General features: G+C 44.6%; 1 protein-coding gene across 1 annotated transcript in view; it reads right to left on the bottom strand.

Moving 5' to 3' along the window:
* Positions 1-259: 259 nt before the first annotated feature.
* Positions 260-12,038, bottom strand: part of HYDIN (HYDIN axonemal central pair apparatus protein) — a 3,273,799-nt gene continuing 3,262,020 nt past the window's right edge. The window contains exon 86 of the mRNA XM_069654775.1: positions 260-1,911. Within this exon, the coding sequence (XP_069510876.1) occupies positions 1,417-1,911 (495 nt within the window). The 3' untranslated portion in view covers positions 260-1,416. The remainder of the gene's footprint in view (positions 1,912-12,038) is intronic.

Genomic DNA, 12,038 nt, shown 5'->3' with positions numbered 1-12,038 from the left:
ATTTATTTGTGGAAATTACAGGAAAGCAATGCATTTTTGGCGCAAAAATGCTTACAAAATGCTTAACATTGAATTACAGCGTGGTTAACAATGGGTGAGAGGGTGTGGGTATCAGACCAGATGATGCAGGGAATGTAGCAACATGAACCAGGGACAAGGACAGTAGAGCATGATCTGGGCAGATTCTCAAAGTCCACTTCCTCCGCCTATCCGGGCAGGAGTGTGGGTCAGTGCAGAAAATACAACCCATTTGGCGATTTTTTCAATGACCTTTATTTTAAAGTGCAGCACTGTACACGAGGAATAATAATTTACAAACAAGTACAGCAGGCTTGAACATGAGCTGTGGCGTTAGGGGCCTCTTCTTCCTGAGAGAATGTCTATGCTGCCACACATTCTTAAGAGGCCTTGCCAGTCTCATTTACTGGTGCAAAATACATGGAAACTATCAACTGCTGAGGCAATAGAAAAGACAATGGAAGGCAGATTAAGAAAAGACTGATGAGGCCAGGAGGCGCAGACAGAATTTCTGCAGCAGAGACAGCAACTAGTGAAAGAGGCAATCTGTGAAAGGCTGATGGTATACAGTGAGAGACAAGGGATGACAAGCAAAGACATTGGGAGTCAATTAGTGGGAAAACTGTATTTTCAAGAACATTGTGAGGATGGAGAGCAGCAGGTGATGAAAAGAAATAAAAACAGCAAGTGAGGAGAGGGGGGGTTTGGTGGGAAGCAGGGAGAGGCACCTCAGACGCATAAGATGAGAAAAGAGGCACAGAAGGGGAAAGCAGATGGTGTGGGGCTTCAACTCATAAGAAGAGAAGGATAGGAGCAGATGGGGAAAACAAAGCCGGGTCTGACCAAATGTAAAAAAGAAAAGTATCATCTAAAATCAAGAAACTGACTAAATTAGGTATCTAAATGCACAATATATTTTGTTGTCAGGTAAAGGGGTGCAGTAAGGAAGTGCTTACACTGCATTTTTAAATTTAGCAAAATAAATATTTTCGGCACTTGGTAAAAAAACATTGAGGTGTCTGGCACACTATATACATTGCTTTTTCAAGAAGGAGCAGGAATCCATTAGTTAACCTGGAAAGGGGACAGTTACTTTACTTGTGCGTACAGATATGTCCTCTCCTAGCTGTTAGCTGAACAGAAGCTCTACTAATGCACATGGATCTTGTTCCAAAAGTTGGGAGAAATTTGCTGGCCAAATAAAATAAAATATGTTTTTAGCATTGTCTGGTTCCTTGTCTCAAACACATTTTAGACATAATATAACAAAGATCTGAATAAGGCACATATAGCTGAGCATCTGTAAGAACGTTCTCTGTGGGAAGGAGGGTCCACTGGTGTGACTTACAGCGACAGCCACACAATGTCTTTCATTGCGATGCGGCATCAGACGCCTTCTTACTTCTCGGGCGTCACCCCCTTTAGGTAGAAAATCCAATAGATGCCTTGGCCGACACCGGTTGCTCTTGGGCAGGAAACGGTCAGCTTGCCTGTGACTGGTGCCTTGCTGCCGCTGTGGTTGCCGTCGAAGGACACTTGGATGTTGTGCACTTTCTTGGAACGGATGTTTTCATTGGGTTTCACGTTGAAAGCAGGGTTGTCCACGTTGAAGGAGAAGACAGTGGTTTGTAGAAAGACATTCTTGAAGGGGATAGTGGTGGAAGAGGCAGATCCTGTCCGGATTACAAAGGGGCCTTGAGGTTTTGGGGGAAGGGCAGAGCCAATAAGTGGGATAGTGTATTCTCCTCCAGTGGGGGAGGAGATTAAAAGATTTGCCCGTGATTCACCAAGTTGAATGGGTTCATAGGTAACCTCCACATTGACCTCTGTGCCCCCCTGGGATCCAGGAGCTGCATTGATTACTTTTTCTACGTGGAAGTCACTGTTGTCAATCTGTAACAAGAAAAGAGCAGAATGTATAATCAAACGCAGATCATCAATGAACAGTACAATAGAGACAGTTCTTGGACTGAACTTCTAAACCTGGACTCTCGGATCCACCTAATAGTATTGGCCCATAACTACTCTGCCAAAGTACCTCAATCACAATGTACAGTCCAGTTGCTAGTCAGCAAAACATCCCTAAATCTCACATGCAGCTCTGTAAATCAGTGTTCTGCCAAAATGCCCAATCCTGCCCTAAAGCTGTTTTTTCCTATGCCAGTACCAACTTCTACCGACAATCCCAAATCCAACCTTGTGGCATCCATTGTTCAACCAGTACTAGGAACCTAAAAGCTTGCTTTCTCAGTGTACATCAACTATGACCAACTTAGCCCTTGAGGAATGTGCACAGTCTCTTTGCAAATCAGTCAATTAGGTTAATGGCTCCCTTGAGTACTCTGTGCAAAGTCCTGCAGAACTCAAATCCAGGGGTGTACCCATTCTATCTGTCAAAGACTTGATGAAGACCTCTAGATGGGGATTTATTTCTTTGTAGTTTCCACAGCATAAGAACAGATATATTTGAATCGCTCTCTGCAAGGACCCTCTCATTGGGGGCACTGGGCCCTTCCTGAGCCAAACAACATATTATTTACCTTCAGTGATTGCCCCAGAGATTTCCCATATCTAGTTTTGGTTCATTTAGGTTGTGCTTAAATGCAGCGTATACATGATCCAGAATTAACTTTACAAATTTGTAGTGTGACAAATCCCAGGATGTCGTCACTGCTTCCATTGGGGAAGCCTCTTCCCATGAGGCCAGGGAGGTGAGGCCGCTATCAGATAGTCCCCCTGGGGTGGGACTCAGAGGGAGGATCTTGTGGAGAGGGAAACCCCCTATGGGACCAGTGACGACTATTCGGGGAGAACACAGAATATATGCAACACCCACATCTCTCCTTCAACCCTATTCTTCCTATCCATACCATCCTCTCCCATATGCTTCTGTAGAGCTACTGAGAAATAAACTACTGAGACGAGGAAGAAAAGGCAAGAGTTGAAAGAACTAATGTGTAAATACCACTGAGACGAGGAAGAGCTGCAGAGCTCTACCAAATAGACTGCAGAACCAACCTCAGTGGTCTAGACAACAAGGACCAAGTGAGGCAAACCCAACAATAAAAAGCAAGGAAGGAAGGACTACCAGAAAAGGTAGATCCTCTCAGGAGGACCAGAGAGCCTGTAAGCCATCAGGCCTGGGGTGAAGAGAACGCAGCCAAACAGGACGCAGAGGAGACATTTAATTTCAGTCTGCAGTTGGCAAATCGAAGAGAGAGCTGGAGGAATGGGACCAGCGCGGAGGCCAGCCCTCGCACCACACGGCTCTGGAGAGAGAAAAGCCAGAGCGAGAAAAAGAACACAGGAAAGAGGACAGAGCAACAGGAATGCTCCTTAGCTGGCGAGGAGCCCGGTAACCAGGATAGGGGACCCATCACTGCTGAGCCGCCGCAGAAAGAGCAGAGCCCGGGAGAAAGAGAAGACACAGGAAACCGAACAGAGCTGCAGGAGCGCTCCACGCCGACAACGAACACCCAACAACTAACCCAAAGGAAACAGGGTTGTTTGAGAGAGCGGGACAGACCAGAGAAGCCTGAGAAACAGGGTCTGGGACCCCATACAGAGGGGTAGAGCGGTTCTAAGGAGAGTAAGCCAAGTGAAGGCCTTGCAGGGTAGTGAACCAGGTAAACCAGGTACAGAAGATGACGTGGGGGTCTGGCACCCAACCAAGTAGGGAGAGAAGTACAATCCCTCTTCCGCGGCACAGTACCGGGCAGGAGTGTGGACCAGGTATGCCAATAGGGGTCGGGGACCCGCACACAACATAAGTCTGAGAAAGGCCAGAGGAAGGGAGACAATCCTGCATCAGTTGTTGGACTGCCACAGAAACCTGAGAAAGGGCAGTGTGAGGGAGACATCCCCCACAAGTTGGGTTTGAACTTTATTTTGAGAACTCTCAACTTTATACCAAACGTTTTTGATCCCCCGTCCAGAAGGAAAGGATTTGTCTCCTGGATCAACCTACTACTTCTTCGGTTTAGTTGATAGTGTAAGGGAATGAGTTAGGATTCTGACATAGAACAGTGGACTTTTTACTTTGTACATTCTGTTTATGTTTATGAATTCGTAGTGCTCACCCGGTACCCTAAGGCTTAATGGCGCAAACAGAAAACAAACATGACAGAAGAACATAAACTTAGAAGTCCTGTTGGCTAACAAAATAACCGCCGATATGACAGAGAAATGCCAGGGAGACTAATGAAATAGTAGGGTCTGCAGTTTTTTCTTGAAGGTTTCTATATATTCAATAGTTCTGATAACAGGCGACAGGGCGTTCCGGGCTGCCGAAGCTGCTACATGAAATGCACCATTGCGAGTTTTGGCTAGCTTGCATCGAGGAGTAATTAACAAGTTTGTGTTGTTAGATCTTAAAGATCTAGTGTGGTGTTTCCTTTCAATGACTTCCATTAAGTAAGATGGCATTTGCCCTTTGAGGCCCTTACAGGTGATAAGAATCAATCTGAAGCGCGCTCTTGCTTGTACTGGTAGCCATTGTAGGCTTCGTCTTGCACCTGAGATATGGTCCCTGCGTCCAATTCCTTTCACCGCTCTAACTGCTCCGTTCTAAATAATCTGGAGCCGGTGAAGGTCCGTTTGTGCAATACCTACAAGGAGGCAGCAACTGTAACCTAATTTGGAGCCAATAATATTTCTAAATAATGTCCCTGCATTCTTCCCTGATATAAATGGGCGAAGCAAGTTAATGAAATATGACGAGGAAGAGACCAAGCTATTTACCTGAGCCTTCATGGTCAGGTTTTTATCCATATATATATACCTAGGGTCTTAACTTTTGACTTGACCTCTATTAGGCAGTTATCTATACTAAACTCTTTATATGATGGATCAAGTTTAGCCAATATTGTGTTGGTACCGACCTGCATGTGCTTGGTTTTTGCACAGTTCAGGGCCATTCCATTCAGAAACATCCATCTTTGAATGGCTTTTTATACCCTATTGAGGTTTAATTCATCTTCGTTGTATAGACCAGTAATGGGGATGACACATTGAGTGTCATCCACATAATTGACAAAAAAAGATCCCTTCTTGTTCCGACATGTAAAAAAACAGAATCATGAAGACATTATAGAAACAAAGGGATACACATGCTCCTTGAGGGACTCCGAAAAGCAATGGAATAGGTTTAGCTTCTGCGGTCTCACTGGCTACCCTCATCTGTCTTTCACTCAAAAAGGAGTCAACCCATTGGGTGGCTTGGGCTGAGAAATGGGCATAGTGTTTCAACCTGGTGGACAAGATGGCATGATCCACCAGGTCAAATGCAGCAGAGAAGTTTAAAATCCTCACTAGGGCTACTTGGCCTTCATCCATTGACTGGAGCAACTTCGATTTTATAGATACCAAAGCAGTCTCTGTCCCGTGGGCCTGCCAAAACCCTGACTGGAATTTATGGACAGTCTGAGAGTTATTAAGGTGTTGTGATATTTGATTGTACGCTACTCTGTCCAGTATCTTTAACAAAAAAAGGAGTGTTGGTAATCAGTCTATAATTACCAGGAGTCACAGAACAGAGATTTGGCTTTTTCAGTAAAGGAGTGATCGATAAAAATATTGATATTATTGGCTACCCGATTCTGCTCAAAGGAGGAATTCACTAATTTTGTGATAGCAGATAGGAGTACCGGAGAACATTCCTTAATAATCACTGCAGAGCACGGGTCCCGCTTACAACTTGTAACTTTAAGTTGTGCCATTGTTTTTGCTAAGTCTGCCTCTGAAATTGGTAGAAAATTAAACATCTGGGGCATATTATCCTTAATGGGTGACAAAGAAGGAAAGGCATCGGGAATCTGTGTATTCATGAGGAGTTTTAACTCTTCGATGTACCTTTTCATTTTATCTAATTTACAGCCCATAGCATTCGGGATGCTTGTACACTATATTTTGTCCTTAAGAATAGAAACTTGGATAAGGCCATTAGGTTGTTCTTGGCTCTTTCAATATTTCAAAGAGCTCTTTACTGTTAGAAGTTGCACTAGCAATTCTGAGATTTAAAGAGTCTTATTTGGCTTGAATGGTTGCTAGTTTATAAATCTTGGCTGCTTCTTTGTAATCATTTAAGCTGCCACTATCTCTGCTCTGGTGCTAGGCATAAAAAAGTTTGATTAGTGAGTTCATAAGTTTATCTGCTATCTCGTCCATCCCTCCTACATTTGAAACATCTGGGTTCAGATGCCAGTCCCAGGAGCCAAGGTTCTCCGGAGTCAGTTTCCTAGAGCTTCTTACCAGGACAAGAACTTTGGGCTCAACCCATCTTTTAGAAAAAAGATTTATACAACTCTGAAAATACATACAAAAATGGTCCGACCATGGACAAGGACTGACTGCCAGATCAGATACAGTTAAATTGTGTGTAGCGACCCAATCAAGGGAGTGTCCCTTTATATGTGTTGATTCTTTTATGAACTGTGAGAAACCCAAGGCATTCCATGAAGTATCTAGGGACCCTGCCGTATCCTCTAGGTCGCTGCCGAACCATAGATTAAAATCTCTGAGAAGGAAACATTTTGTTTTAGGCGTAAGGAGGGTTAAAAAGATAATTACAAAGCTGTGATGGAAACATAGATGCTAGTGATGGAGCCCTATACAGAAGAAGGATGTTGAGCGTAGTTTCTGCACTTATGCCCTCTTTCACCAGCAAGGATTCCACTCCGGGGAAATCCTCAGTCTTACTTTTCCAGAATGATTTGCTAGTTTGAATTTCCACAACACGATCCCCCTTCTTATGATCCTCAATAACTACATCACAAGTGGAAGAGAGTATATTGGGACTGCCACTGTCTTGATTAGCCCTGGCATTCAAAGAGGTGTCTCCTATTATAGGCACATGGGAGCTATTCTCTGCGACATCCTCCCGATAACTCTCTACGGAAGACTTATAGTTACAACGATTAGAAGCCAGCTCGGGAGGGGATGTACAAGAGACGTGTATCGTGGGAGAGGCTCCTCTATGCATATAGTGAGCAGAGAAGGCCATTCTGCTAGCCACAGGTATTTCCCGTGCAGTCTGAATTGCAGCTAACAAATCCCCAATACCCATACTGTTTTACTAGAGACTTACTGTATCTGGTGCAAGGAAGGGGACCTGCTCTCTGCCTCCCAGAACGAACCGGAACAAATCGACCCCTACACGCTGGCACTTACGCGCTTGACATATAATTAAATACCCATGCAAACTACAAAAAAGCAGGGAAATGTAGTTTGCAGCGGTATATGGCAAAAGAGATCCATAGAATGCAAGATACTCTTTTAAAAACAACTAACTAGTGTGTAACTAGTAAGCACACTGGTCTAACAGACCCATTAGTATTTTATTTGAGGCGGGGAAACCCCTCTTAGAAATAGGGCAAGATAGGGTTTTCTTTTAAGTTATCCTTTGAATAAAAGCTTTCGTCAACCACCACGCCACCACTGTGTCAGAGTCCTACTACTACACCTTTACAGTAGTGAGATGTGTTGGATTCTATGTCAAGAGCATAGGCGAGCATTATGCTTCACTTCTTTTAATGCTACTCTTAAGCAGCTATTCAAAACCTTGTTTACAACTGTACAGAAAAACAACTCTGAAAACTTCTAGAAGAGAACTACACAGCTCCACGAGTCTCTTTTGAAAGTTATCTGCTTTTGAAAAGTTCACCAACCAGGACCCTTTGCTTCCCCCGATATCACATGCTGGCTGGGTCTTTTCCTCTTCTTTTTGCTGCTCTCAAACAGATAAGTACTATTCAATGATAGCACGTATAAGGAAAGAAAATTATATATGTTATATTGAGTTTATTATGGAGAGAATTGTGACAAACAAACGAGTATAATGTGAATTCATTAGTATTGTGTTGTCAGAGCTTGCAGAAAGCGAGAAGAACGTTGATGCTGTTCATCGCACACTGGCAAGCAAGCAGAAGCTATTGATGATGACGTGCGCAGCGAGGACGAGAAATTGGATCCCGTCGGCGGGACGGCAATCGGTACCAGCAAAGAGAGACGCGAGCTGGACCTGTGTGCGAACGCACCCACACTAGGAGACCAGCTTGCATCTCCCTGTATTAGTTTATCACAGTTAGTGAATTGAAGCAGGGCATAACTGCATAGTATGTGGACTCTGCACATAGCGTCACAGATCCGATCAGGTCATAGTGGCACAAATATTAGAAGAATGGCCCTACACAGGCCACCGACTAACGTATTTGCATAATTTTTGTTATACGAAGCGAACAAGGTGAAATAATAGAATTAAATGACAAGCCACTTCGGGGCACTGAAGACCGGCACATACAGAGTACAAACATCCTGTGGTGTACAAGCAGTATACAGAGGATCACATCATAAGGCAACATAGCCTATAATCATGGAGGAGGACTAGGGCACATAGAGTGAAGGCAGTCAGGAGGAAGTGATGGCTGAAGAGGACAGGGACCTCACACTCAGTATTAAAAGAGTGTTAGTTGAAATCCCTTGTGGAAGCAGTCTCCCAAAGAGTAAAACCCCTGCAAGACAGGCTCAAAATCCTAGAAGCTAGGAAACAAAAGCATGAACAAAGCTGCAGACATGAGCCGAGACGAAAGCAACCAGTCCAGGTTTGGGACCATCTACCAGACACCCCTTGAAATGGGTTGATGAACAGGGGAGTCAACCGACACAGAAATGAAGGCCCTCTTCTACTGCACCAGGTCAAGATACAGGGATATAAAAGAAGCCTCAAGAGGCAGCTGATATGTTTGAGAAACTCAAAACTGCATTCCTCCAAGAATCGGCCATATCCAGCCTCTCACCACCTTCCCCAGGGGAGCAAAATACAGGGGACACTGATGCTTTGCCTGACAATGACCAGCTGCAAAGCCAATCCAGGAAAAAACATGCAAGTCACAAACAAGCAATCTAAAAGTCCAACAAGAGACCGAAGAGAGCTCATACATGTTTGATATGGAAAGTATCAAGCATCCTAGGTCCACTGACTGGTTGCCCTCTCCCAAAGTAATGGCGTACATGGCGTACAGGCTACGCTAGCCTTTGGATAAAGAAACTAGATTTCTCTTGAAGGCAGAATGCCCCAGACCTGGTGTACCAGGGAAGGTGGCATGCCTGAGCTTGACCCAAGAATGCACAGCTTCATAACAAAAGCATCCATAGACGCCCATAGTGGCATGGACACGGCATTAAAAGGATGCCAAGATAAACTACTGAATATAGCAGGGCACAAAGCAAAGATTATGGACCTAGCCGAGAGAGCTAAAGATACCAGAGAACCACTAGAACTAGTAGTAGCCAAAACACTTGCCAAATGGGCTCAATGAGCGGTATGCATGTTGGGTAATGCAAACTGCGCAGAAAGGAGAAGAAGCATGCTATTGAAGATGGATAACATGCTAGGGGATTTACATCTTACAAAGCAGGCAATGCAGCGCAAGACCTGGGGCCTCATTACGAGTTGGGCGGTATTCCAGCGGTTAATCTGCCGGAATATCACCCAATTGAATTACTGTTACCGCCACTTGGTCAGAAGGAATTACTGCCATATTACAAGTGGCACTGGCGGTGTAAATCCCCATTTTTTTATGAGTCCATACGACTCTCTGGGGCTCTTTTGTCAGAATTACTGTAGTTGTAACTTCGCGGTGGTAATTCCACTGATTTTGCCTATTTTGTATTGGAGGATTTACCTCCAGCATCATGCTGGAGGTAAATTCTCCACTCCAGGACTATACTTATAGTATGGCGGAGCAGGAACATTGGCAATAAATTTGTTACTGCCAATTTTTCCCCCGATATGCCATCCTTTTAATGAGGCTCCTACTCTTTGGTGAGGCGTATGCTAGTGATAAAGAAATGTGTGGGGACATTCACTGTGCTCGGGAAAGCACAATCCTCAATACGCAAGATATTCCCTAAAATAGTTTTTGCCGGTACTGGTCGATACAGAGGTCGTTCGGCCAGATGATACAGCTTACAGAGAAGACCTCAAGGGTGCAGCATTGGGAGACCAGACAGAAAGACACCTTCTTCAAACCCTGCAGCAGAAGCTCCAGAGGCCGCAGGGGTAGAAGCTACTACCGCCAGCAAAACACTAGCAGAGGTGAAGTCCAATGCAACAAATATCACCCAGTGTGGGTCCAATCACAGCATCTTAGCAAATTGGTGAGCGCCCTCAAGCGATGCTTGGGTATTGCAAACAGTAGTGGGATTCAGACTACAATTCGTAAGCAAGCCGCTCCAGACACGCATACCACCACCGATACACACCTCGCACAACGAGGATGAATGACTAGACAAGGAATTAGAACACCTGGGATTGAAAGGGGCTATAGAAAAATGACACCCACAGACAATAGAGTACTACAGCAAAATGTTCCTAGTACACAGGAAAGGGAAAGTGCATGGACCTCATTTGGGGGTTACCAGGGTTCGCAACTGCAACCCCTGAGGTCTCCCTTTCTACTCCTGTGGTCTGCCTTGCTACCGATCGCTAAAAAAAAAAAGAAAGAGAAAATGTCTATTATAATAATAGAATGATATAATCATATAATGATAATTTGTTTTATTATATAACGCTTTAATCTAAAGCGCTTTAACATAGGACATATTTACATATATTACCCAATTGAAATTGGTACTCATTTATTGACCTCAGAAGGATGAAAGGCTGAGTTGGCCTTGCCGTGATTCGAACCTGCGACCTGCAGATCAAACGCAGATGACAGCAACTAGCGTTTAACCCCCTGAGCCATTTTACCAGCATATTTTCCCAGATACATCAGCCACAGGAGGACGGGAATAATTCCAAGGCGACTAAGAAGGGTTGGGGCATGATAAGAAATCTGCAGAGGAGATATGGACCTCATTATGAGTTGAATTAATTGAGGACTAAGAGTGCTACCGCCACTTGTAATCTGGCGGTAATACTGCAGGGCCAAGTGGCAGTAACGGTACTACAGTTAGGTGGTATCTCAGTGGATTTTCTGCTGAGATACCACCAAACTGATAATGAGCCGCAATTGTATCCATCAAAACCAAAGTAACTTGTTCTTCTAAAGGATATTATCTCCTCTGAAGATTCCTTATCTTTAAAATATTACCCCAGCATTGGGGTACAAAAAGAGGGTGACTCGGATATATCAGGATGGAGAGATACATCACACCCAAATATGTGCTGCACTGCAGCCCTACCAAACAAGGCCTTTGTCCTTTCATCTGAGTCTAGGCAGTACCGCTTAGCAAATGTGTGCGGTCAACCAAGTGGCCACTCTGCAAATTACCTGGATTGAGGCACCCTCCAGAAAGTGGTCATAGCGGCATGGTCCCTGGGTAAACGCACCACAATCCCCTCAGAAGGTTTTTTTTGTGCTGACATTTAGCAGACCCTGATACATGTCACAATCCATCTAGAGATGGTCTTCTTGGTCACAGAAACCGCACTTGACATGCAACCAAAGACTACATTTTATTGTACGGCGCTGGGGTATAGCAAATCACCAACCGTTTCAGTAATTGCACCACTATTGGGATCTCAAAGAAGGAACCCTGCTCAGGCTTTTGCCTGAAAAATGGAAAGTGCAGCCAGATAGCCCCTCACAGTAGAAACCGGCAGCCATTTCTTGACCAGTGACAATGCAAAGTCCAGAAATCTATCTAAGGACACAGAGAAAGGGTCTATTTAATGTTGGTCACACCACATGCAGAAGAGTTAGCTGCATCTGCATAAGTAAAGCCTTTGTGTACTTTTTGGTTCTGACTGCCACCATAACATCCAACACTTAGTGACCAAGTGCCTTGTTTGACGGAGTTGGTCGATGGTGTGGTCGCAAAAGAGGAACCATCGGCATAGGGTAGCTGTCGATACTCTTCCCCTTTCAGAAAATCGAGGAGTGGCTTTCCCTCTGGACTGGCAGTGCTGGTATGGCAGTCCCTCGCATGGGTGCTGAAGCTGCCTGCTAATCTATGTGGACCAAGAGGGGGACCTGCACTAGAACGAGATATCCCCAAGACAGTCAGCCATTGGCTTA

The sequence above is a fragment of the Ambystoma mexicanum genome, chromosome 1p (assembly GCF_040938575.1).
Source record: "Ambystoma mexicanum isolate Mex_15411 chromosome 1p, UKY_AmexF1_1, whole genome shotgun sequence".
Taxonomy (NCBI): domain Eukaryota; kingdom Metazoa; phylum Chordata; class Amphibia; order Caudata; family Ambystomatidae; genus Ambystoma; species Ambystoma mexicanum.
The sequence above is the reverse complement of the archived record's forward strand: the minus strand, read 5'-3'. Positions and strand labels throughout refer to the sequence as shown.